This window comes from Pseudorca crassidens, chromosome 10 (assembly GCF_039906515.1).
Source record: "Pseudorca crassidens isolate mPseCra1 chromosome 10, mPseCra1.hap1, whole genome shotgun sequence".
NCBI classification, from domain to species: Eukaryota; Metazoa; Chordata; class Mammalia; order Artiodactyla; family Delphinidae; genus Pseudorca; species Pseudorca crassidens.
The window spans coordinates 106,922,309-106,947,779 of NC_090305.1; the positions used below are offsets into that span (position 1 = coordinate 106,922,309).

Genomic DNA, 25,471 nt, shown 5'->3' on the forward strand with positions numbered 1-25,471 from the left:
AGGGGTCCAGGTAACGAGGCCCCGCCCCCCGGTCTCCGTCCGTCCTCCCACCCTGAGGAGGCCAGGCCTGCGGCGCCCTCCAAAGTCGCGGCCCTCTCGCGGCGAGCGCCGGCAGACGCCTCCACGCCCGCCCGCCGGCCGCCCGCTCACCCGGATGCCCTGCAGCACCCGGACCCGCTCCTCCTGGTCCATCCCGAGGGACGCCCTTCGGCCCTCGCGGCTCTCGGTGATGCCCATGGCGGGAGGGGGCTCCGGTGCGCCGGCGTTTACGGGACCGGCGCCACCTGCCAACAAGGCCGCGTCCTATTGGCCGAAGCTCGAGGCTCAGCCAATCGCGGCGCGGGCCGCGCGGCATTGTGGGGGCTGTAGTCTCGCGGTGGCCGCCCACTGGACCAGGAGCACGAGGCGCAGCGCCCAGACGGCGCGTGGCCAGATGGCTGGCCGAGGAGCGTAGCCGCGGTGACCGCGACACCACCATCGAGGAGGCCGCGCTGGGCGGGCGGAGGCGCTGCAGGTTTGCGGTGAAAAGACGGAGAGCCTGAAGGCGCTGAGGAAGACAGCGACGTCGCGGTGCCAGGAGAGAAGCTGGCGGGAGGCGCCCCTCTGTGGGGGAGGCGGTGGAGGAAGAACTTCGTGTAAAGGCCCTGAGGCAGGAGGAGAGCGAGGGCCTAGCGCGGGCCCCGAGTGCGGGAGGGTGCAGAGCAGACCCGGAGGCGGGCTGAAGGTCAGAGTGGAGAGGGCTTTGTCGGCGGGGCCAGAGCTTGTTCTAAAGGCCCGGGGAGGACAGTGAACGGCCCTCGGCGTTGAGGAGACACGCACCGTGTATCCAGCGTCGTGTTCACGCCTGTCTCGCGGGCTCACACGTGTGATGGACGCGGTGACTGCGGCTCACAGCCTCGGCCACCTGAACCCAGCCCCCTTTTGTTCTCTGAGCTGCTGACTCGCGTTGATCTGCCACAGTAGGCCCGGAGCTGAGTTTGGGATCTGGAACTGGGGAACCCCCGACTGCTCCATGAAATAGTAAGGGTCATTTGGAGCCTTTTCGAACCTGGAAGGGAAGCGGGGAAGACCAGAGGGTGGAAGAGAAAGTGAGATGCTCTGAGATGAGACCAGCTTGGGTGAAGAAGACGGTGGACACCGGGGGTGGGGGGGAGGATGGCAGGGGGGGCGCTAGAGGATTTTTATCCTCTAGGATAACAAGAACATCTGCCAGATTCCTTCAAAATACTTTGATTTGGAAATCTTCCTCCATCTCTTCCCTATAAGTAGAGCCTGACTAGGGGATTCTGGTGCAAATGGTTTACTGGGGGAGTGCCTCAGGAGAAAGCTGAGATGCCGTCAGAGCTGGGCTCTGGAGCACAAATTATGTCTAGAGTTGGCCCGGCTCGAAGGCAAGGGGACTGGCCTTCTGCTCCCCACAGCATTCAGTCATTGGCAGCCCAGTGAAGCGGGCATCTGTGAGCTCTCAGCAGTCCACACCCACAGCAGCCAGGGGATGGCCTCACGAGCCGGACGGGGCAATTTTAGCATCTACTTCATGTTCCTCACGTTTTTCAAGGTCTCCCGAATACCCTGTGACTGTGGAAGGGGTTATAAAAATTGAGGAAAGGGATGGATTTCACTTCTGAGTTGAAATAATTAACCACTGGACTAATTCATCAAAACAAGAGTCAGGGCCACAGGTGACTATGAGACTGTGTGTGGTCTCCCCTGCTCCCACCATGTGCAAACTCCTGGGAGAGAATTGGAATCCCACAAGACTGAGAGTGGGGTTACACTGACACCAGCATAGCTAAGCCTTATGACAACCCAGCAAGTCGTGTATCCCTACTTCCCTGAAAAGAAAACCAAAGTGCAAAAAGGTGAAGATAATGACGTTATAAATCCAAACAAGGGTGCGGATTTTTGTTTGTTTGTTTGTTTGCGGAACGCAGGCCTCCCACTGCCGCGGCCTCTCTTGCTGCGGAGCACAGGCTCCGGACACTCAGGCCCAGCGGCCATGGCTCACGGGCCCAGCCGCTCTGCGGCATGCGGGATCCTCCTGGACCGGGGCACAAACCCGCGTCCCCTGCATCAGCAGGCGGACTCCCAACCACTGCGCCACCAGGGAAGCCCAAGGGTGAGGATTTTAATAAAAGCAGTGGCAGAGGAGAGAAAGGGAAGAGAAGTTCATGGTTTTTGAGCACCTTTGTGGCACCGGGCTCTATGATGCAGGCATACATGCTTTGCATGCAGTTAATCCATGACCAACTCATTTAGTCCTGGAAACCATCCTGAGAGAGTATTACCCCAGGCTAAGGCCCAGGAAATGGAGACTCTGGGGAGGTAAGGTGTTAAGACAGGCCCACTATTTGCTGCCCAGTACCCATTCTCTCGTTCCTTATGACAGAACCCAGCTTCCTTAGGTGTAACAATGCATCTGGTTAGAAGAATTGCTGCCTAAGTTCCCACTGGCCAAACTTGGGACAACTTGAGCATTATAGCAGTTTGACAGTTTGAACCTATAACATATTTAACTTTTTAAAAAATGCAATAGTCCATGCGTTAAAAGAGAGGGGATGTAAAAAGGGGGGGGGGTCTTCTTTACAAAAGAATGACAGCAAATCAGTGTGAGATTCAAAAATCGCCACTTTGTGACCCTCAGTGAATTAACTGAATCACAGAAATCAGTGGATCCTAAGCTGCTGAGTGACAACTCCCAAGTCTCCCACAGATTTCTGAACACTCATAAAGAGAAAACCATCACATTGTTGAGGCCTGGAGGTCACTTCCTTAACTAAGTGGCTGGACTTAGCATCACAGAGAGTGGGACAGCATGACGTGATGCCCCTCCCCAGGAGATGTAAGGGACACACGGTGTCCCCTTTGGAGTGTCGTGGCCAAAAATGCGTGACCTGAATCCAATCGTGAGGAAACAATCAGACGAATCCAGAATGTGAGCTCCTACAAGACAGCTGTCCTGGACTCTTCCAGGAGGCTAACGTCGTGAAAAAACAAGTTTCAAAACATGAAGGAAGCATAACAATGAGACACAGCCGTGAGTCTTGATTATATCCTGGATTAAAATGACAGTAACAGCAACAAAGCTATAAAAAGGTACTTGGAACAATTGGGAAAGTTTCATATATGGAATAGTGTCCTAGGTGACATTATTGAATTAAAGTTAATTTTCTTGTTTTAGGGAGATGCATTTGGACGTATTGGGGGAGTGTCATAGTGTCTACCACCTGCACTCAGATGGTTCAGGGGAAAATGTTAACAATAGGTGAATCTAGGTGAAATATGTATATTGGAATCCATTTTATCTTCCACTGTTTCTATGGGTTTGAAATTTTTCAGAATAATAATCAGGAAATAAAATTCTGCACTTGGGGAAATAAAAAATACTTCCCTCTCTGGACTCCCTTCTCCTTTGTAGCTGGAGCTGACCGTGTGACCTAGATCTGGTCAGATGGCTCCTGAGCAGTGTGGTACCCGGAGAACAGTGCAGTCAGTGCTAAAGAGAGCAGTGAGATGGGATGCAAGGCTGAGCTCTGCCTCCTGCTAGACCTGTGCCTCTCAGTTTCCTGATATAAGAGTGGTGCTTCCATTACATGGAGTGCTTGCCCAGAGCTTGGACTTAGTGAACTCATTCAGCAATAGCTATTATTATTGAGAGGTTTTTTTTTTTTTAAGTAACTTGGCAACCAGTATAGGGCGTGGGGGAGGGGGAGTTGTGTGAGCTGGCGTCTCTTAAATTGGATCCTCCAGAAGCAGAAAAGAAGAAATGGGCTGATAGAGTAGAAAAGTCAGAAAAGGAATTTTCTTTGTCCATGTTAAAAGCCAAAAGGAAGCTTTTCCTATAAGATCAAGAAAGAGACAAGGATGTCTGCTTTCACGACTTCTATTCAACACTGCACAAGAAAATGAAATAAAAGATTGGAAAGGAAGAAGTAAAGTGATCTCTATTTGTGGAAGACATGATCTTGTATATAAAAATCCTAAGGAATTCACACGCGCGCGCACACACACACACACTCAACAGAGCTAGTAAGCAAATTCAGCAAGGTTGCAGGGTGTAAGAACAAGACACAAAAATCAGTTCTATTTCTATATACTCACAATGAGCAATCCAAAAATGAAATTAAGAAAACAATTCCACTTACAATAGCACCAAAAACAATAGAACACTTAGGCATAGATTTAGCCAAAGAAGTACAAAGCTTGTATCCCGGAAACTAAAAACCACTGTTGTCTAGGAAGGGGGCTGGAAGGGGACAGGAAAATAAAACTTGGAATAGTGGCTACATGGTTTCAGTACTCACTAAGCCATGCACTTAACATCTAAGCATTTTACAATATGTATATTATACCTAACTAGAAGTTGAAAATATTTGAGGTGGAGGTTTAACCCAATGTTTTATTTCTCACTCAGGCAAAACGTGGTTGTGCGGGACATGGCATGCCCGGCCACCAGAGAAGGCTCTCTGCCTGCACGTCTGGAACATGTGGCTTCCTCAGCTGACTCACCAGGACGAGTGAGCCTCAGAGCCTAGAGAACGGAGCCCCAGCTTTCCCTGCCTCGGCAACTGTCACCCCCATTGACATCCACTGGCCATTCAGGCCCACTGCCCCTCCCACCTGCAGGAGTGGGGAAGTGCTGTCTTCTGTGAGGAGAAGGAGAAAGGAACCATCTAAACACTAGACCATCAGGCACAAGTGGTGAATGAACAGCTCACTGACCCCTTACTGTTTCCTGAGAAGGCCCACGCAAGAAAGATGTACTGATAATAACCGAGAAATTCCAGACGCTGAAAGATCACATTGAGACAAAATCACAGTCCTTCTGTGCACAGGTGTCGCGATGACAGCATGCACACGTCTTCTGCCACACAGTAACCATGTTCCATGGATCTTCTGTCTCACGAAGGTGTTTCCTGGGTGCTACGATTGTGACCCAGCGACGCGGGCATGTTTGTACCTTTGAAAGCAAGTTGTTGCTGCTCGTGGCTTGCCTGACTTTCCTTTTTGCTGTGTGCTGACACATGCTTCCTCTGGGCTAAAGTTTGGAGACCACTGGGGAGGAGTGGAGCGCTGATGAGAAGGGGGCTGGAGTGACGGATACTCTCAGGCAGGAGGCTCGGGTGGGCCCACGGCCTGGGAGCCACCCAGAGGAGTCACTGAGGGAGTGGGGCCCCAGTGCTGGGGAGAATCTCCGAGTTTTCTGTGACTCTCCACCTCTGAACCTCAGGCTGTTCATCTGTAGGATGGGGGTGATTCAGGCCCTCGTAACCACCGCCTACAAGCCTGGGAAACGAGAGTGGCTGGATGCCGGGCCATCTGTAGCGTTCCGGACGTTTGGGCTCGCGTTGAGGCTTTTGCTGAGCGTACTGTGAGCCGGATGGCTCCTGAGAGGTGGAGGATAGGGGCAGAGCCAGCTCCGTTGAAGGAGAGTGGGGTTTGGAGTGAAGCAAGGAAGGCAGAAACCTGGTTGAAGAGGAAACTTGGGAAAGGCGGTTATGATTCCAAGTGGCAGATGGATAGATGTTGTTCAGTAATAGATGGCAGGACCCTCTCTTTCTTTCCATGTAATTCATTTTCACTAAAGTTTGCCTCAGTCAGCAGTGCCTTTAAATTGGATTAGGTAGTTTCGTGCAAAGAGTTTGTGTCTGGCCCCAAGCAGGCTCAACGAACCTCCCCCAAATCCATCCTCGGACCATCAGTAAGGACCCTTTAGAGGATAGTTGGCCAACGGTGGCCCTAGGGAAGGAAGTGGCAGGGCCCTGAGTAGGAGGAGAATGGGCTGTGGCGGGGAAAACTCCGGAAAGGCTGGTTGGATCTTGAGGACAGAGGCCTTGAATGCTGGGTATGTCCTACCCTGAGGCATGGCAGTGGAAGACTCTTGACTTGGGGGCTGTGCTTTGGGAAGCTCTCTGCAACCCCTCAGTGGAGGACCTCTTTGCAGTAGCTGTGGAGATGGATGGCTGATGACAGGGCCCACCCCTGAAGCACAGCCTGCCCTTCACCACCATCTGAGTTTGAGGGAGACTGCAGCACCCTCCCCACTGCCCCGCCCTGGCAGACACTGGTGGTCCGGGAACCTCCTGTCTCCAGCCTTGTGCTTCCACAGGGAGGGACAGGCATTAGCGTGACACTCGGGTAGAAGTTCCTGCGGGGATTCGGCATGTGACACCGTGGCAGCTCTCCCCTCTCCCCTCTGAGGTCTGCCTGCCTGCTTGGAGCCTGTGCTTCTCCACGTGGGGGACTCAGTGCAGACAGTCCGGGTCCGTGGAGGATGGAGGTTCTTCCCATCTGCCTGCCCAGCAGGTCGGCCGCATCTCCCCTCACGGTGTTGGTGTGGAGATGCCAGCCTGGGCTCGGAGCATCACACCTGCCCACCTCTGTCCGCCCAGCTGGAGGGAGCAGCTGCGGAAGGGCGCTCTCCCTTTCAGCACAAAGGAATCTCTCCCAGAAGCCAGTCTCTCCTGGAGTCACGCTGGTCACCCCAGCCAGGGCCTGCCCAGGCAGAGGGGGCAGGGTGGCCACGGCAGGTTAAACCTGCGCCGATCACTCCCCAGGCCTGAGGGAACCAGCCGCCGGCACCGGTAAGCAGCCCCCATACGGTGCCCCCGCTCAAGCACCCCTTCCAGCCGCTCTCGGGACCGGGCAGCTGCGTGCATAGCGCTCGCCGCGAGCGTGCCCGGGAGGGACAGGGCGCACCGGCCGCCGGGAGCCTGCGCCCCAGCGCCTCCCCAGGACGGTCACCCCCTGTCGCGGTTCTCCCGAGGGCAGCTTGCTGCGCGTAGGCGGCCGGGGACCGTGGGCGCTGCGAGCCCAGTGGGAAGAGAGAGACGTTGGCTCAGCAAAGCCGCGTGGGCCACGGACTGTGCCGGCGTAGCCGGAGCGGAGTCCGGTCAGCCAATTGCGGCCTCCTGGCGAATCAGTCTGTCTTTACGCGCCCCACCCCCGCACACGCATGCACACGCAGGTACGCACGCGCAGGTACACACATGCGTGCGCACGTGCCCGCCCACGGCTGTAACCTGAGCTGGGCTTTCCGTCTCCAGCACAGGCTCTGGCCCTGCTCCTGGCCCTGCCCCAGCTCGGGGCCCCGGAGCAGCCTGAGCACCGCCACGGGGGCCTCGGGGGCCAGCAGACCTGGACCTGCCCCTGCGGCCCCGCCCGCCCGTGATGCCGCCTCCCCAGCCAGGCCCACCCCCCACCTCACACTGCTGTGTCTTATTTTCTTCCCTCCTGAAAAGACTCTCGGGATCTTTGCTGCTTGTTTGTTTACCGTTGGTCTCCAGCCAGTACCACCCACAACACGCACAGCTCCCCAAACAGAAGCTTCGGAGCAGAGGGACTGTGTCTGCTCCATTCATCCCTGAATTCCGGGCACCTGGCACAGGGCCTGGGACGGAGCGGCGCTCAAGGCATTGGTGACTGAGTCACTGACTGGCTGAATGGGCTCCCCTGCTGGTGAGCGAGTTGCTCCAGGTTCAGAGAGGCAAGAAACTGAGTAGTTAAGAGTGAAGATTTTCATATCAGTCCCAGCTCGGCTGCCCGTGTGGTCTCCAAAAAGTTCCTTCACCTCCCTCTGCCTCGGTTTCCACATCTGTAAAACAGGCCTAAGCACAGTACCTACCTGTAGCGCTGATGTGGGATTGCATGAGTTAATACATGTCATGGACCCAGAACAATACCTGGCAAAGAGGAAACGCTCAGTTATCAGTAGTTATTGTTGTGCCACGCATCAACCAAAGAAGCCTGCCAGCCGGGGCTCAGACAGGGAGCATGGCTTGCCTGAGGTCACACAGCAGGAAGGAGGCAGACATGAGATCTGAACCCTGGTCCAAACGTCTCAGAAGCCAGAGCCCTTTCTAGCGTCCCACCTGGCTGTGGCGCCTCCCTTGAAGCGTGGCCTGCCTGGCCCTTGGGTGCGGGGCTTGGGAGCTGGGGTGAAGGCCCGGGAAAGGGGGTTGGGGTGGGGGAGGGCAGACTGTCCTGGTACTGGCTCCCTGCCCCACTCTCGATCCCTTCCTGCCCCACTCTCGATCCCTTCCACCCCCTGCAGCTGCACCCACTCCCCACCATGGGACTCTCACAGAGTTTTATGAATCATTAAAATGTTCGCACAGACTTTAAGGAAATAACACTGGGCTGTAATAAGAGCTACAAAGCGACAGGATTCCTCAGAGAGCTCAGTGGTAAAGCTGGTTGCCTACTTGGCAAGATGGTTTTCCAGCCTTTTGCGTTTATTAGCAGGGGAAGGGAGGGACCGACCGGGGAGTGCCCCGTGGGCTCTGAGCAGGCTGTGCCTTTTCTGCATTCAAGGTCCCACACGGAGCAGCGGCCACACCAGAGCGTTGCGGGGGACCGTTACCTCCCTCCCATCATCTCCGTCACCCCTCTCAGCCATGCTAAACAAAATACCGTCTAAGTAGAAGCCTTGTGTTTGCATTGCAAATGGAGCTTCGAAATAGCCTCCCAGGTTTTCACCAGTGTGATAGAGAAGAACATTTTGTTTTAATTTTAGTTGCAATTCTCTGTTACTATATCTAAAGCTAAGCATCTTTACATTTGTGCTGCTCCTTGATATTCTTTTATCTGTGAATCACCTTCTCATATACTTGGCCCACCTTGCTTTTTTGTTCTGTTTTGGTTTGGGTCCTTCCGTTATTGGTTTGCAGGAGCTTTTATATGCTCTAGATGTCACTCCTCTTTTCGAATGCTCTGCTTTCTCCCATCTACCACTTGTCTTTTAACTGTAGGTCATTTTTTGACAAACAAGTTTAAACTTTTTTCATTCAAATATCTAATTCATGCTCTTTTTTGGGTTGTAGATTTTATGTATTAGTAAGGAATTATCTCCTACTGAACTTGTAAACAGTTTTTTAACGTTTACCTTTTAAAACCACTTGCAGTTTATTTTTTATTATGCTATGGGATTATGCTGGATAGAATGTTTTCATATAAATAACCAATTATGTAGATTTTATATATAGCCTTTATCATTTATTGAATATTTTGTTTTGCCACTGAATTTAAAAAGCCAACTTCATGATGCACTATTTTCCATATGTACATAGTACACTGCTAGATTAGTTTCTCCATTCTTTAGCTGTTTTATGGCAACTCACCACTGATTTAACTACTGTAACTTTATCAGATATTTGGATATCTGACAAGGAAAGTCCCCTCATTGTTTTTCTCTCTTAACTTTTCTTGACCACCTCTGGAGATTTCCCTTCTCGGGGAAAGAAATCATCTTGTCATATACCATTAACAGTCTATCTGAGATTTCAACTGGGGTTCCATTGGATTTATAGATTAATTTATGGGAGAGCTGATATAGCTAGCTCTTCTTTTATTTTTGTGGTATGCGGGCCTCTCACTGCTGTGGCCTCTCCCGTTGCGGAGCACAGGCTCCGGACGCGCAGGCTCAGCGGCCATGGCTCACGGGCTCAGCCGCTCCGCGGCATGTGGGATCTTCCCGGACCGGGGCACAAACCCGTGTCCCCTGCATCGGCAGGCGGACTCTCAACCACTGCGCCACCAGGGAAGCCCAAGAATGAGTTCATTTTTCATTTCATTTTATAATCGGTTTTTGCTAGTATGTAATTAAGCTATTGATTTTTTCTATGCTGATCTTATATGTGGCTGCACTGTTAAACTCTCTTATTGGTTTTGCCAATAGATTCTCTTGAGAATTTTCCAGGTAGGTCATCCTACGGTCTGCAGATAATCTCAATTTTGTTCCTTTTTTCCAGTATTAATGACATTTTCCCTCGTATTATAGTACTGGCTAGAATCTCCAACAAAAAGGTTGAATAGCACAATGATGCTAACACTGACTCTTTATTTCATTATCAAGTGGTGACGATTACTGTAGAGTTTCAATGCCCTTTATCATATTAAAAGAACCTAATTTTCTAGCTGCTTTGTTTTTTATCTTGAAAGTATATATGTTGAATATTTTCAAAAGTGTTTTTGTTCTCTATGAAAATAGTTATGTGATCCTTCTTGTACTCTAGAAAAGCAGTGATTTAAACCGGTAGATTTTTATTCTAAAGTTGAACACATACCTGCGTTCTTGGGATGTCTCTTAATATACTGCCAAACTGAATTTGCTAAGTTTTAAAAAATAAAAATCAATTTAATTTAAAATATAATACTATAAAAATGTTCTGTTCATCATAATTTAAAATGAAAAACACGGAACACATTCAATTAATAAAAACATAACATTTACATATTTTTGAGATTTTTTAATGAAGGGAGAGAAACAAAAAAAGGTTAAAAACGAAAGTGGAAAAACGACACTTTCACACAAACATCTAGACACAAAGAAACTAAAAATGTGAAACTAAAGAAAAAAGACAAATTCGAGAACAAAGGCCAAGAGACTCACAAACAAACATATTCGGAAGACATATAGATGAAAAATAGATAGATGTATACACAATTATAGAGAGAGATGGGGGCGGGGAGAGAGAGGAGGGAGAGAGGAAAGCAGAGCCGGGAATATACGCTGAGGCTGCAGTAAGGGTAGAATGATTCTTAGGCAGAGTGACCTTATGGGCAGCACCCCATCGTCTGTATGGCCCTCAGGTTTCCGTTCTATACGGCATTTTATCTGAGTGTTTTGCGCCCGTGTTTATGAAGAAGACCGGCATATAGCTTTATTTTCCTGAGCTCTTCTCCTTTGTCTCTTCATCTGTTGAAACATCTATTTCATTGACCAGCTGCATTGCTTTTGTTTGTATTTTATTAATTTCTACTTTAGCTTTAATCCCATCATTCTACTTTTTTGGATTGTTTAAATGGTTTTTAAATAGTTTCTTTATTTGAAAGTTTAGTTCATTTATTTTCAATCTTTTTTTGTTTTCTAATAAATGCATATAAGTCATACTTTTTCCTTTGAGTATTGCTGTGGCAGAAAAACAGATTCTGTAATATGGTGCATCTGTGATTGTTCAGACATTAAATAGTTCATACATTATATATTTTAATTTTCCCTTTAATTCAAGAGCTATTAAAATGTTTTTGTTAACTTCTAGCTTTATCCTATTTCAGTCAGCCTAAGTAATAGCAGCTCTTTGAAGTTTATTAAGATTTCCTTAACGGCCTTGCATAGGTCAGTTTTCCAGAATATTCCATTTGTGGTTAAAAGAATATATAATCTCTGCCAGTTGAGCAGAATGGTAATTAGATTAAGCTCATTACTTATTTTATTCAAATCCTCTTTTTACTTATTCATTTCTATGAGTTTTGTCAAAATTGCCCACTAAGACATTGAGGATCTAGTTTCTTTCTATTTGTAATTCTGACAGGTTTCTGCTCTATGTATTTTCAAGTTGTGCTTTAAGTGCAGTAAAATGATCATTAGTTACCCTGTGGATTGTTCCCTTTCTTTAGCATGACATACCCCTTTCTTTTTTTCTTTTTTTTTTTTTTTTTTTTTTTTGCGGTACACGGGCCTCTCACTGTTGTGGCCTCTCCTGTTGCGGAGCACAGGCTCCGGACGCGCAGGCTCAGCGGCCATGGCTCACGGGCCCAGCCGCTCCGCGGCATGTGGGATCTTCCCGGACCGGGGCACGAACCCATGTCCCCTGCATCGGCAGGCAGACTCCCAACCACTGCACCACCAGGGAAACCCCCCTTTCTTTTATTATTAAATGTTTTGACCTTGAATTCTATTTCATCTGAATTTAATATGACCATCTTTTTTTGTCTTATTAGCATTTTCTTTCCTTTCATTTTTCCTGGATTATTTCTTTTAGATATGTTTCACATAATTTGTACTTTTAGCCAACCAGAGTTTTTTTTCTTTTAATTAATGAATTTAACCCACATCTATTGTGATGACTGATATTATTAGAATTGTTTGTTCCATCTTTTTTTTATTTTTGTGTGTTATACTTTTTGTTTCTTTCTCCCCTTTCTTACATTTTGTTATACCAACTAAATTTTCTTAAAATTTTTTTCACCCTTTAAAAATACTTAATTAAGATTATATTTATAAAACACTCTCTGTAGTTAAATCACCCCAAGTCAGACAACACGTGCTACTTCCCTCTGCTCCATTTACCAGTTTCCTAGAATTTTTATTCCGTGATCACTTTTTTAATTAAAGTATAAAGACATACTTTACATGCCCACATCTTAAGTATACAACTTGATGAATTTTTCAAGGTGAACACATCCCTGCAGACAGGACCCAGAGGGGCACAGAACATCGCCAGTTCTCGATAAGCCTTTGTTGAGCCTCCCATCATTGCCGCCACAGGTAAACCAAAGCACCACTTCCGTCACCGCCGGTCGGTGTGTGAAGTCTCTCAACCTGTATGTTTGAATCACAGTGTCTGTTCCTTTGTGTATGGCTTCTTCTGCTCCGCCTCACGCCTCTGAGACTCCTCCACACAAGAGCACGTGGCAGTGGTGCTTTCCTCGTCCCTTCTACAGGTGTGTCACAGGCGGTTTCTTCTACGATGGTGAAATCTGTGTTGGTCCCAATGTGTGGGTGTTGCGAACAACGCCGCCGTGAACATTCTAGCATCTGCCTTTTGGAACGGGTATCTATGCATTCCTTTTGGATACACACCCAGGACAGGGCACGACTGTTTAGCATTTGAGGACGCTGTCACTTTTCCAGGTGGTGTATCACGTTGTTATTTAAAGTGTCTTATTTTAAACAGGCAACACTCATTTACTCTTAAAAAAATAGCTTTTATTGTTTTATTTGATCACCATTGTACCCTATCGTTTTTATTCTTGCTAGAGCTCACCACCCAGCATTTGTTTGTTTTTAGAGAGTGTCTAAGGGCCTTAAATGGTTGACTTCTTTCATGCCTGGAAATACCTTTATTTTGCCTTCACAATGCATGATAGCCTTGTAATACTGAATAGTTAGGCTTCATATAAAGTTATAGTTTCCAAGTGATTTTCACCCAGAACTTTGAAGATACTGCTCTACCGTCATGCTGATCTCTTGAGGGGCCCATCAGTCTCAGCATCCCTGCATTTCTTCAGTTTGGGGGGGAATTTCCTCTATCACTTCTCGGAAAACCTCTTCCCTTCCAATCTGTCTATTCTTTCTTTCCAGAACTGCTACTTGATGGCTTTTACAATTTCTTACTCTGTCCTTCGTGTCGCTTGACTTTTGTTTCATGCTTTCTATTTCTTTGTACTTTTATGATAATCCCTCACTTAGGTTTCCTAGAATGTGAATATTCCATTTTTCAGCCCATCCACTGAGCTTTTGTTTTTCCTAATTTAGCAATCAAGTTTTTAATATCTTTTTTTTTACAAAGGCAATATCCTCGTGCATCTCTCTGAAGCCATCAATTATACTTATTCAAAATTCCTGTCCTGCTGTCTCTATAAATTTGATCCCTCACTCTTTTGTAGTGTTACTATTTAGAGAACACGATGGAAAGCCTTTCCCATTACTCATATCCAGTCTCGAATCATCACGCAAATTTGCAAACAGATCCGAGCAGTTAGCGGCACTGGTGCTGAAATGGAGCCCGATCAGAGGGGCTCCCGTCAGCCGTGTCTGGTGAGAATAGTGGCCCCTTCGAACCTACAGACGCTTGCCTTCCACCCTCCTTTCTCTCCCCTCCCAGGCACTCCTTCTCACTGCTCCAGAATGGTAGCTCATTTCACCCCTGGTTTACAGGTTGGCTTGGGGCCCATAAGGGAACTGGCTGGTGGGTCCTTGGGAGTCAAAGTTAGGTTGAGGTGTCCCCCCTAGGGGAAGAAAGAGGAGGAGAAAGCTAGGACGTGTGGAAATCCCTCCGAAGTCCAAGGGTGGAGCCAAGAAAATAACATCAGTTGACCCATCTGCAGAAGGATTGGGAAAAACAGGAAAGCCCAGCATGGGCACAGGTGAACGTGGGAGGCCAGTAAGGACATTGGCCCCAGGTGGCGCCTGTGCGTGCTGCAGAGTGTTCAAGGCTGACCTTTCTCAGCCACCCGGGGACCTGCATGTGGGCTGGGTGGGGTTGGCCCAGAGCTTCTCAGTCGGACGGACAGAAACTTGTAACCCCGCCCCACTCCTGCAGGACAAGCCCCAAATGCCACTAGTCGGATTCCCAAGTCCTCCCCTTTCTGGATTTCCTAAGATTCAGGCTCCGTGTCTCCTGTTTCTCTGAGACTGGGATAAATACAGTACAGTACCAAATTCACAGGCTTTGTAAACGGAGAAACTCAAGATCTTCCTCCAAGCCCAGCCTTGATAGCTTTGCAACTTAGAGTTTCAGTCTCATGTGTGTTATAAACAGCTTGTTTGCCAGACCTGTGAAATTCACCCACACTCCCTGGTTGGTTGAGTTTTCTTCCCCGAGTCTGTAGATGTCCTTCATCACAACTTGACGAAAGAATGGTGCTTTGAGGCCTGTTTCGTAGGTTTTCTATTCTACAGGTTTGCTGCCCACTACTACCATTTGTCAGATTCACAGAGCAGTAGTGTGTACGCATTCCTGTTGGCTGAATTTATGTCGACGCTAGTTCTTGCAGCTGTTAAAAAAGGAGAACGGCAAAAGCAGGGAGGAGCACACAGACCCCTCCTCTCAGAGGATTCTCGCTCATCACAGTTTAAAGGCAGGAAGCACAAATAATGCTGCAAGATAAGAAAATAAAGAAATAAAACCAGCAGGATTCTAAAAATCGACAATTACTGTTCTTCCAAATTAGATACTGGAACTTGCAGAAAGCAGCCATATCGCCAGAAACTATTATTCTGCATCTTTAACCAGCAGACGACACCTCTACAGGTGAGGAATAAAGTGAATTCTTTTAGGTGAAATCATTCCTGCAAATGAATAGGAACCAGATCAGAGGCCAACGTGCAGGCTCCAGTTTTATGAGGCCATTACCAGTCCCTGGGAGGAAAAGGGAAAGAGTGATGAGTGACACCCCAGGACACAGCCAGCTTTGTCACCTCCCACTCACGTTCCTGAGACAGCCCTTCCAGGGAAACGGGGTGGCTGCACTTCGATTATTTCACAGCTGGAAAGCAGCTAAGGATGTGGCCTCAGAGCCATCATCAGCTCGTTCACTCTTGTTCTCTGAGCGCTGTCTACAACCAGCGAGCATCCCTCCAGCTCCCGTGTGCTAAAGGACACAGACGTGTTCAAGGAGAGAGCCAGAGCCTGAGACAGGAGGGGCCGAGACAAGAGGTGATAGTGCAAACCGCACCCCCGGAGCCCCCATCCTGCACCCTCGCCAGGGTGGACCTTCTGTTCTCTGCTTTCACTCCTACTTTCTGTGAGTGTCAGCCACATGCCAGCACACACCCAGCACTGATGACACAGTGGTGACCACATGGCCTGCTCCCCGCCCTTCCGCTCTGGGGGAGGGGGTGTGCCAGACAATCAGAAAACCACACAAGTGTAGCGTTACAAATTATGGTTTGTGCAAGGGCTCTGAGAACATGTCACAGTCTGGGCTGATGGCAGAGTGTGGTCCAAAACTGTCTGCAAGGGGCCCTGGGCCCGGCTCCCAGAGGGCGTGGCATCTCCCTGCCCAGGCCTCTGGGGAGAGGTGCGATGCCATGCGGGCGGCCTACAGCTGGGGGCTGTGGAGGGGATCCCACGCTGCCCCTGGCGGGCATCCTTCTGCCTTTTCGCCCCTCGCTCACTGTCTCCGCCCCTCCCCAGCCCCACCCCTCCCACCTTCCGTTCTGCATCTCCCTTGGCCACTTAGTAAGATGTGGGCTCCAGCAACTCACGACTTCTCTGGGCCTCAGTTTCCTTGTCTGTGTAATGGGGACAATACAAGTAGCTCAGAATCAGAAGGCTATCGTGCGGTTTCAATGAGTCAATACAGGCCAAGCGGCAGCACACTTTCTGTCCGTCCTTCCTTACGTCGCTGCCTGTGCACATGCCTTCTTGCGCAGGGCGGGGCTCTCGGTAGCCGACCAGGACATTCCTTGAGAGCAGAGCACGCCTCTGCTCTTCCGGTTCATCAGGGAGTCCACACTAGGCATTTCTGCTCTATGGAACACCATGCGCTCATACCTGTTTCCTCCGTGAACTCGAGACGGGCTTGACCTGTTTAAGAGGAGAAATCCAGACCCGGAGCGAGGGTTGCTGAACGGGGAGACATCCTGCGGGGGGCGGCCCCCGCGGTCCCGAGGCGCCCAGGTGCTCCGGCGCGGGCGGCGGGGACGCACCTGCGCGCAGGTGCGCGGAGAGGAAGCGCCTCGCGCCGCCTGCTTCCCGAGCGGCCACTGCCACCTGACGGTCGGCCGCAGAAGTGACGCCGGGCGGGCCCCCACGCGGGGCCGTTCTTGCGGCGCTGCTCGGCAGGCGGACGCGCCTCGGAACGCGCGGAATCCCGGCAGGAATCCTCCAGCGGTGCCAGGCCCCGGGCCCTGCTGCACGGGCGCTGACAGATGAGCGCGCCTGCGGCAGAGGAATCACCTCCGGGAACCGACCGCGGAGAGCGCAGCCAGTCCGCCCAGCGGCCGGCGAGCCCTGGTCCCGCGCTGCGCTCCAGTCCGCCGCTCGCTCTGGCTGACAGCGGCTCTGCATCTGAGGCCGCACCCTTCCCGGCCCAGTTGTCCAAGAATCCCCCGGGCCGTGCGGGAACGGTACCTTCCGGGCCTGAGGCCGACGTCTCCCCGCGGGGACCCGGGGCTGGCGTGGTGGGCAGGCCTCCCGCAGCGGGATCCGCCCTCCCCGCGGATTTACCTTCGGGGCCGGGGCCGCCTTTCCCGCTGGGACCTGAGGGAGGCCACGCGCTGTCGGCGAGAGGCTCTGCTTTCAGTAACAGTAGAGCGTCCTCCGCCCCTTCCCTGGAGGGCTGGGGGCCGCGGTGCGAATATGCCACCCTCCCCTCCTGACTGTTTACTAAGGACTCTGGAGCGTAGGCATTTCCAAGGCAAAGAAACTGTTGACACCTTTTCTAAAAAAAAAAAAAGCAGTCGGACCTGCCGGCCCGACTTCCGTTTATGTAATTTAAAGAAACTCAGAAGGTTCCGCCTGAACAGGCATTTCCGTGACTCAGACCTCCCCCCTACCTTTCCTGGCTGCTTTCTGGAAAGATCAAGGCCAGGAAACGGGCGGGGGTGTGCAGCTCTCCCTTCACTTGAGAGACCCAGCCTGACCCTCTGCTGCCTCCATGCCTGGGAGGGGAGAGTGAATCTCTGCTCCAGCGGGACCTGAATCCCACTCTGGTGGGTCCCTTGGCTCAGGGGATCCGTGCTGGGCTGACCAAAGGCTCCTCCACGTGTGGAAAACACGGAAAGAAGCACAGCAACGTCTGAACGACTCAGAACACCCGGAGTACCGCCGGAGGAAATGGTCCATTCGCGCCCCGTGCACTGGGGAAAGGAAAAGAGAGCCTACCGAGAAAGAGAGGTCCCCTTCTGCTACCTTCTGAAATCCTTGTTTTCTTTCCCCGTGGGAGACTGTTGGCAAAAGAAGCCCCGGTTTTGTCCCCTCCCTGGGTGCATGTCCTCAGTGATGGGACTGCAGCCCGTCCTGTCACTAGAAGGGCAGGGTACCTCCCTCTGGCCCTTTGGTCGACAGGAAGTCACAAAAGAGAAGGTGTTCTGGTTCCCAGCCAAGGCCTCTGGAGGCCTTGCATGCTTCCTGTCTCTCAGAGATCTCTGGGCCTGCCTGCTGCAGGATGAGTCACCCAGCTGTCTCAGCTGAATCTCCGGATGTGCTAGGAAGCTGCATGGAGAGGAGTGAGGCGGCACATTGACTCAGGGCTGACACGGCAGCAAGCCCTGCAGAGCCCAGCTCAGAAGGGCAGAACCCTGCCACATCAGATCACGAGCAACACTGAGGGTTGTTGATGAAGGATGGTTCCTTACGCAGCAACAGCTGACTGACACACCCACTGCCTTTATTTTTCTGCCCGTCCTGGACCCACACAATGTCACCCAGCTGGGTAGCCACGTCTCTGGGTTATTCCCCCACTCTCTGCCTTCTGGGGCTCGGTGATAGGAAAGCATCCTCCCACTAAGGAAACTTTACAGACTGGGTAAAGTTTGGGTGTCCGCAGAGGCCGGGCTGGTGAGCCCTCTGCACTGAGGGGCAGCAGGGGGCTGCTGCTCAGTCCCCGGTTTTTTCCTGAAGATTTTCCTCCTTCTCTTTGAAACAACTGCTCTGTGAGATGGCGGATTGGCTTCCTGCAACGGCTTCCATTCAGTAACCTCCTAGGGTGGACTCACCTTTTCCTCCTGGAGCATTTCTTCAAGGATTAGCTCCTCATTTGGGTGAAGGGGAGCCTCAAATAACTTCTTGAGAAATGCTCTGTGCAGGGTCAACCTCCTGAGTCCTTCTATGTCTGAAAACACCTTTACTTTGCCTGTAAACATTGGCTTGTTCTAGATGTCTAGGTGCAAAATTAACGTTCCTCACAAATTTAGAGGTGGTGTTCCTTTTCCCCCCAGCACCCAGAGTTACTGGTGAGGCGTCTGATGCCAAATGCATCCCCCCTGCACCCACCGTTTTTGGAAGCTCGTAGGATATTTCCATTATCCTTGATATTCTGAAATTTTGTGCTGCCGTCATGTGGGTCTTTTTGATCCGTTATGCTGGGCACTCAGAGGGCCCTTCTGGCCTGAAGGCTCACGTGCTGGGAAGTTGTCTCCTATTATTACTATTATTTTCCTATTTCTGTCCCTTTTTCTCTGTCTATATTTTTGGAGCTTCTATTGGACAGACATTGTAACCTCATGGCTTGATTTTTTTGGTTTCTTCTTTCATATTTTCTGCCTCTTTATTGTGCCATATTGTGGGAAATTTTCTTATACATAGACACGTGTGTAGACATAGAAATATATAAGTGCAGATAATAATTGTGTAATATTATATTATGTATAATTCATATCATACTTATATATAATATACATAATAATTTATATTATGTACAATATTTTTATATATAAATAAGTTTTGGCAACAATACATCAAATTTCTAAGAGTTCTAGTTTTCTAATTGGTTCTTGTTTTATTTATTCGTATTTTCTTTATTTAACAACTTAATTCACATGCCATGAAAGGCACCCATTTAAAGTAAATTCAAAGGCTTTTAGTATATTCCCAGAGTTATGCATCCATCGCCACAATTTTAGAACATTTTTTTCTCAAAAAATATCCTATAACCCTTAGCCATCACTCCGCATGCCTCCCTATTTTCTCCCCTGCTGCCCAACCCGAGGCAACCACTAATCTAGTTTCTGTGTCAGTGTCTTCCTGGCTCTCTCATCTGATTTCTTGAATCTGACTTCAGTGAATTAAGGACTTACAAGGGATAAGAGGTGATTAATTAGGCTGCTTCCTGCCGCAGGAGACAACTATGGAAGAAAAAGGCAAATATATGTTGAAAATTAAAGGATAGAAAATGATATGTTTATAAATACCAACAAAAGAAAGTAGATTTGGCCACAGTAATATTTGGAAAAATAGAATTTAACGACTGAAGAGTTAACAAGGACAAAGAAGGATATTTCATGATAAAAAATATACTCCATTAAGAAATTATGAGTCATGAATTTTTCTGCACCTAACATCATAATCGTGAAATATTTTTATATGTTAAGATGCTTTTCATTGCAAGTAACAAAAACCACAACTCGAGCTGGCTTACATAATAAAGGGAATTGAAGGGAATTGCAGTGCTGACTCTGGAGAAGGCAGTACCCCAGAGGGAGGGGCCCGAGACCCGGGTCTGCCCCTCCTCTGACATCCGTGTGGCCTTGGGAAGATCGTATTCTCATCTCCATCCTTAGCTGTCTCACCTGTGAGGTGGAGACAATGATCTCTCCTTTCTGGGGCTGTTGGGAGGAGTAAATAATGAAACTTCACACATGTACTGATTGTGTGCTCACCAGGTGCCAGATGCTGTCTTAAGCACTTTATGTGTCTTGACTCTTGTAAATTCACATCAACCCTTTGAGGTAGGAACTGGTATTAGTCTCATCCTATGACTGTTGTCTCGGACCGCTGACTAGGAAGCAGTGGGGCTGGGATTCTGAGCAAGGCTGTCTGGCTTCAGAGCCTGTGCTTTTTCAGAGCTTAATTAAAATACAGTTTCCTAAAAACAGTGTCATAGTTCTGAAAGGCCCACCAGTGAAGCTTTGATGGATCAACTAGATGTAAGGCCATGAACAGGATACAAAGGAAAACCCAGGAAGCAGGGAAGCAGAAAGAAATGTGTTATCCTTTCTCTCAATGACCCAGCCTCTGGCCAAGGAGAGGACTGGAGGCCGAGGACGGGAAGGGGACGGGATGGTTAATCTTAAGGAGGCCTGACTGTGAAACTCTTAAACTTTGAAAACTAAGGTTAGAGGCATCCTCAGGGCCAAGTACATAACAAATGTGGCACAAGGGTGTTGAGGACAATAAACCTAAGTTGAAGCTGTGGGCAGCCCTTTCTCCTTCTTACTATCATATTTGTAGCCATAAAGCCAATTCCACAGTAAGGTGGGTGATACTTAGAAAGGAACGTGCAAGGGGCTGTGAGTGAATGGTCAGCAGGAGACCTGGACTGACCTCGGCCTGCCTGAGAAATGACCTCAGGCATCTCCCTCTCATACTGTCCCCTAGAAAAAGCTAGATTTGCCTGGATGAGGGAGGACATCTAGGCTGAGTAAACAGAAAATGCAAAGACCCTAATGCGGGACTGTGTTTGACATAACTGAGGCACAGGGAGAAAGCCAGTGTGGCTGAAGCACCGTGAACCACAAGGTGTCAGGAGATGACCCCTGAGAGGGACCAGGCCACGCCTGCTGGTCTTGTGGTTGAATGTCTCTCTTTATTGGGGTTTAACACATTCATCCTACGGCCGCAGGGTGCTGTAAGTCATGGTGAGCAAGTTAGCCCTGAGATCCCCCACCCAGCCACCCAAATGATGGATACAGGATTCCTGTTCTGGCACAGATGACTTCAGGGTCCCTTTATTAGGAGTGCCTCCAGAATTCTATGCAGTAGGCACTGAGGGGTAGCGACCTAGGAAATTCCTTTAAAAACTTCGTAGCGATAAGAATCACAGTAGTATTTTTATTTACTTTGCTGGATATAAGCTTTAAAAAAATAGCCGTTTTTCCTAAAGATGGTTTTATCTATTCACTCTTTCCAAAGACTGAGACATCCATCCTCACTGAAGACCATATATCTATTTTTAAGGTGGCCTAAAGGGGTTTGTGGAGTGGAAGTAAGAGTGGAAGTAAGTCCTCCACAGGGGTCGCCCCTGGGAGATCACACGGAGACTGGGCGCTCCCGCGGTGCGCATACCAACGTTGGGATAACTAGACCATACAGCTTGGCACCCGCCCCTTTGCGAAGGGCAGGCGAGTTCCCACAGAGCCCGGGCAGAGACCTAGTTCGCATGCGCCGGGGGCGGGGCTGATCCGGGGCGGGGCTGATCCGGGGCGGGGCGAGGCGGAGCCGGGGCGGGGCGAGCGGCCGTTGCAGGGTGTGGGCGGCACTCGGGGTCCTTGCTTAACCTCCGTCCGCTCTCCCAGAGCAGGTGTCTCCTCTTCGGGCAGGCCCGGCCCAGCCGGGAGTGACACCGCGGCCCTGGCACAGCCGCCGCCGCAGCCGCCGCCGCCCTCGCGGGCGCAGACGTCCCCGGGACCGGCGAGCGGCGCCGCCCCCAACCGCCGACTGGGCAATGTCCGCGGCGTATCCGTGCCGCGGTCGCCGCCCGGGCGCCGGGCCCGCCTGTCCACCCCCGGGACCAGCCGCCTGTCTTCCGCGGCCCGCGAGGAGCTTCGGCGCCGCCTGCTGGGCCTCATCGAGGGCCACCGAGTGGTCATCTTCAGCAAGAGCTACTGTCCGCACAGTGCGCGGGTAGGCGGGCGGGGGCTTCCGGGCCCACTGGTCCGTCGCCTCCGCGGCCCCCCACCCCTGCCCGGGTCCGCTGGTCCGTGTCCGCCCGCTCCCCGGGCCTCGGGCCCGTCCGTTCCGCCCTCGCCCGCGGACCCGGTCCGGAAGGCTACACCGGCCCCGCCGTCCTCGGCTGGGACACGCGGTCCTGCCTTCAGCCTCCGGACGGGCCTGCGGGCGAGAGCCGCTGTCCTGCCCTGGCCGCGAGCCTGGTGGACGTGGGCGGGGGATCCGGAGGGAAAAGGTCTCACGGGTCCTGTCCTGGGAGGAGAGCAGCGGGGAGAGGCCGGCACTGGTCCCGTCCCGACCGCGTGCCCCTGGTGCTCTTGGCGCCTCAGCGGCAGTGTGGGCCGGACTGCACGCGGCGCCTCACTGCACCTGTGTTGTGAGTTTGAGCAGTGAGCCTCTGGAAGCCAGACCCATCTGTATGACGGCACCTTGCATATTTGAGCTGTACTTCACGTTACTGAGAGTCAAAATAATACGCGGAAGATGCACAAGCATAAACTGTTGGGATAGGTGCGTGAAATTATGATTTTCAGTCTTATTTTCAGATTTCCATTGACTTATACGTTGTTCAGGCAAACGTGTATCCCGCACGTGCACCTTCCAGTGTCTCTAGGAAGACCACACTCTGGCAGGAGCCTCCTGAGCCCCCTGGTTCATATACCACCCCCCGCCCCCCCCACCAGGGTGACCACTAGCCAGAATTCCTTGCTTTTCCTTACAGTTTTGCCGCCAAACATATGTATCATTAAACCGTACCTTGTGCCTTTGGGCTTGTTTTGGTACTTTATGTTAAGTAGAATCATGCATTTGTATTCTGCACTTTTTTCCTTCAACAGTTACGTTTTAGAGATTGATGCATGTTAGTACCCGTAACTGGGGTTTGTTAATTTTCATTACTGGACTCTTCCCTAGGATGACTCATAACCACAGTGTATCAGTTCTGCTGTTTCTAGTATTTTGCTCTTCAATACAACGTGGTTATGCCTATTCTTGCCGTATGGCCCGGTGCACGTACACAAGACTCGCTATTTTAGAGTAGGCATTTTGAAGCTGAACGGCTGGCCCACAGAGGAAGCATGATTTCTTCCCTAACGAGGTGATACCAGAATGTTTTCCCACGTGGTCTTACCACTTGCCCTGCCACTGGCAGGGTATTAACAGTTCCCATTACTCTGCATCCTTGCCAGCAGTTGATGTATTTTATTATTGGATTCTGGCGTTTATGAGATGGTATTTCATTGTGGCTTTAGCTTTGCATTTCCCTGCTAACGCTGAACATCTTTTCATGTGTTCACGGGTCATTTGAGTTTCCTCTTCTGCCAAACGTTCAGGTATTTTGCTTATTTCTCTGTTAGGTTGTTTTATTTATTTATTGTTACTGATTTGTAGGCGTTCTTTATGTATTTTGGATACTAGTCGTCTGGTGATATGTATTGGAAAATCACCCAGATTTGGCTTTTCTTTTTGCTCTCTTTCCGGGGTCTTTTGGTTAACTGAAGTTTGGAAGTTTAACATGGTTGACTATCACTCTTTTTCTTTTCTGGTTTGTGCTTTTTGTGTCTTATTTAAGAAACCTGTTTCTACTCTGAGGTCATAAAGATACTCTCCTGTATTAGCTCCTGAAAGTTTTAGAGTGTGCTTTTCACACCCCGCTTCTTTAATTCCACCTGGACGTGAAGCTGAGGACGTGTGGGGATCCAGTTCTTTTTTTCCTTTATAACTTGTCAGTTGTCCCTGCTTCATGTTTTGGAGAGTCCATTCTTTCCACGGTGGTTTGAATGCTCACTCATCACCTATCAGGTTCTCACATATGTGTTGGTCTCTTTCTAGCCTCTGTCTTCTTTCTCTACGTATTTAAGAGTCCTTTGGAGCTTATAAAAGGGCCAAGCAGTCAGAACTGTGCCTGGCCACTGCTGTGTCACTGGGGCCTAGAGTAGTAGGAGGCAGGTAAGTGAGTTGAGTGAATAAACAGCCTTAGATTGTTCTGGTCAAACCTTTGCTGGCACAGAAAATCTTGGGACAGATGATTTTCTGTTCTGTGTGCGTCACCCCTTCCAACAACGTGGCCACTACTTTGAGTCCTGTTACATAATTGGACAGCTCTGTTTACTGGAGTTTTTAAACAATTGAGCCCAAATCTGTCTCCCTGAAACATTTGCTCACTTTTGGAGGTGATTGTCGCTCCAGTGCACAGAATGTCTCCCTGAAACGTTTGCTCGCTTTTGGAGGTGATTGTCGCTCCAGCGCACAGAGTTAAGAGTCTGGCTTCTACTTGGATGGTAGATGTTTCAGTATTTTCCCTGAGTGTTTTTCTTTCCTGGCCAAGCTTTTCATGCGTTTATGTCATTTGTCTTTACATGTGACCCTTCACTAAATGGATTGTGCAGTAGTTTGACCATGAACCGCTTAAATGTGTCACCCAGACTGGACACCGTATTCCACATCCCTACCTGTGCAGAGTCAGGTAGAGAGGTTTGTTTCTTTATTGGGCCGCTAATGTCATTCAGCAAGTGTAACTGGGTGCTTAGTGTTTTGCGCTGCAGAAATGAATAAACTGTGGCCTTGCCTCCCAAGAACTCGTGGTCTAATGGAGCTGTAATCAGCCACTTCTCAGGTACCCAAAGAAACACGTGTGCGAGACAGGTGCTGTGGGAATGAGAGGCAAAAACAGCTGCTTCTGTGGGGATCAGAAAAATTAAGGACGTGATGTTTAAGCTGGTCCTTGAGGGATCAGGTGGATGTAGGCAAGGAATAGCATCTAGCTGAGGAGTTCCTATAAGCAAAGGTAGGAGATGAGGCCATGAAAATAGTGGGGCTGAACACAGGGTGTATGAAAGGGAGTCAGGAGAGTAAAGTGGCAAATGGCCGAACTTCAGTTTCTCAGCAGTATTGATATCTAAAAATGCGTGGTAGTAAGTGTGGACTTCACGATGTCAGACTTGTGAGGAGTGAAAGGGTCTGACCTGTGACCTGGAATCTGGCAACAGTGTGAGGGTGGGCTGAACGTGCAGGCACCTGACCAGGCGGGAACTTCCTGTGAGCCACAGGCGAGACCATGGCCCAAAGGAAATAGTGAAAAACACGCCCTCATTTTTTAGCCCCTTCCCCACATTAACTGTAAGCCACGTTTTCCCCAACCCTTAATTCCTACATCTGTGGATTAAAATGTATACTTCCATTGGTTACCTTTTTTGTTCTGTAGTAACATACAGGTAACGTAAGGTTTACCGTTGTAACCATTTTAAGTTCGGTGGCATCAGGCACATGCACATCGCTGTGCAGCCATCACCCCCAGCCAACCACAGGACTTTTCTCATCTTCCCCAGCTGACACTCTGTCCCATTAAACTAACTCCCCATCCCTCCCCAGCCCCTGGCCCCACCATCTGCTTCCTGTCTTAGGAATCTGACGCCTCTAGGGACCTCATATAAACGGAATCGTACAGTATTTGTCGTTTTCTGACTGGCTATTGTAGTATGGGTCACAGTTCCCTTCCTTTTTGAGGCTGAATACTATTCCACTGTCTGTATAGACCATAGTTTCTTTATCCATTCATCCATCAATGAACAATTGGGTCACTTCCACCTTTTGGCTACTGTGAATATTGCTGCTGTGAACATGGGTGTACAAATATC

General features: G+C 49.9%; 2 protein-coding genes and 2 long non-coding RNA genes across 14 annotated transcripts in view; 2 read left to right on the forward strand and 2 right to left on the reverse strand.

Moving 5' to 3' along the window:
* Window positions 1-306, reverse strand: part of CHCHD6 (coiled-coil-helix-coiled-coil-helix domain containing 6) — a 125,378-nt gene extending 125,072 nt beyond the window's left edge. The window contains exon 1 of the mRNA XM_067755708.1: window positions 151-306. Within this exon, the coding sequence (XP_067611809.1) occupies window positions 151-237 (87 nt within the window). The 5' untranslated portion in view covers window positions 238-306. The remainder of the gene's footprint in view (window positions 1-150) is intronic.
* On the forward strand, window positions 138-15,829 carry LOC137232854 (uncharacterized). 4 transcript variants are annotated; one of them, XR_010947222.1, is made up of 5 exons: window positions 149-1,020; window positions 4,415-6,584; window positions 12,175-12,268; window positions 12,445-12,554; window positions 14,405-15,829. It is a non-coding gene; the product is annotated as an uncharacterized lncRNA (long non-coding RNA). The 4 variants fall into 4 exon arrangements; XR_010947221.1 differs by having other exon boundaries at window positions 138-1,020; window positions 4,415-12,268; XR_010947220.1 differs by having other exon boundaries at window positions 138-1,020; window positions 4,415-12,554.
* Window positions 14,460-17,643, reverse strand: LOC137232853 (uncharacterized). Of its 2 annotated transcripts, none has more exons than XR_010947219.1 (2): window positions 16,002-17,643; window positions 14,460-14,864 (listed from the first exon to the last, which is right to left on the reverse strand). It is a non-coding gene; the product is annotated as an uncharacterized lncRNA (long non-coding RNA). The 2 variants fall into 2 exon arrangements; XR_010947218.1 differs by having other exon boundaries at window positions 15,713-17,643.
* A 4,164-nt stretch (window positions 17,644-21,807) lies between these two features.
* TXNRD3 (thioredoxin reductase 3) overlaps window positions 21,808-25,471 on the forward strand; it is a 41,059-nt gene continuing 37,395 nt past the window's right edge. For 3 of the 7 annotated variants that reach the window (XM_067755720.1, XM_067755718.1, XM_067755723.1), the window contains exon 1: window positions 21,810-22,346. The gene's annotated coding sequence lies outside the window, so the exon portion shown is untranslated. Of the gene's footprint in view, window positions 22,347-25,471 lie in introns of all 7 variants that reach the window. The other 4 variants (XM_067755722.1, XM_067755719.1, XM_067755724.1 and 1 more) reach the window with 3 other exon arrangements.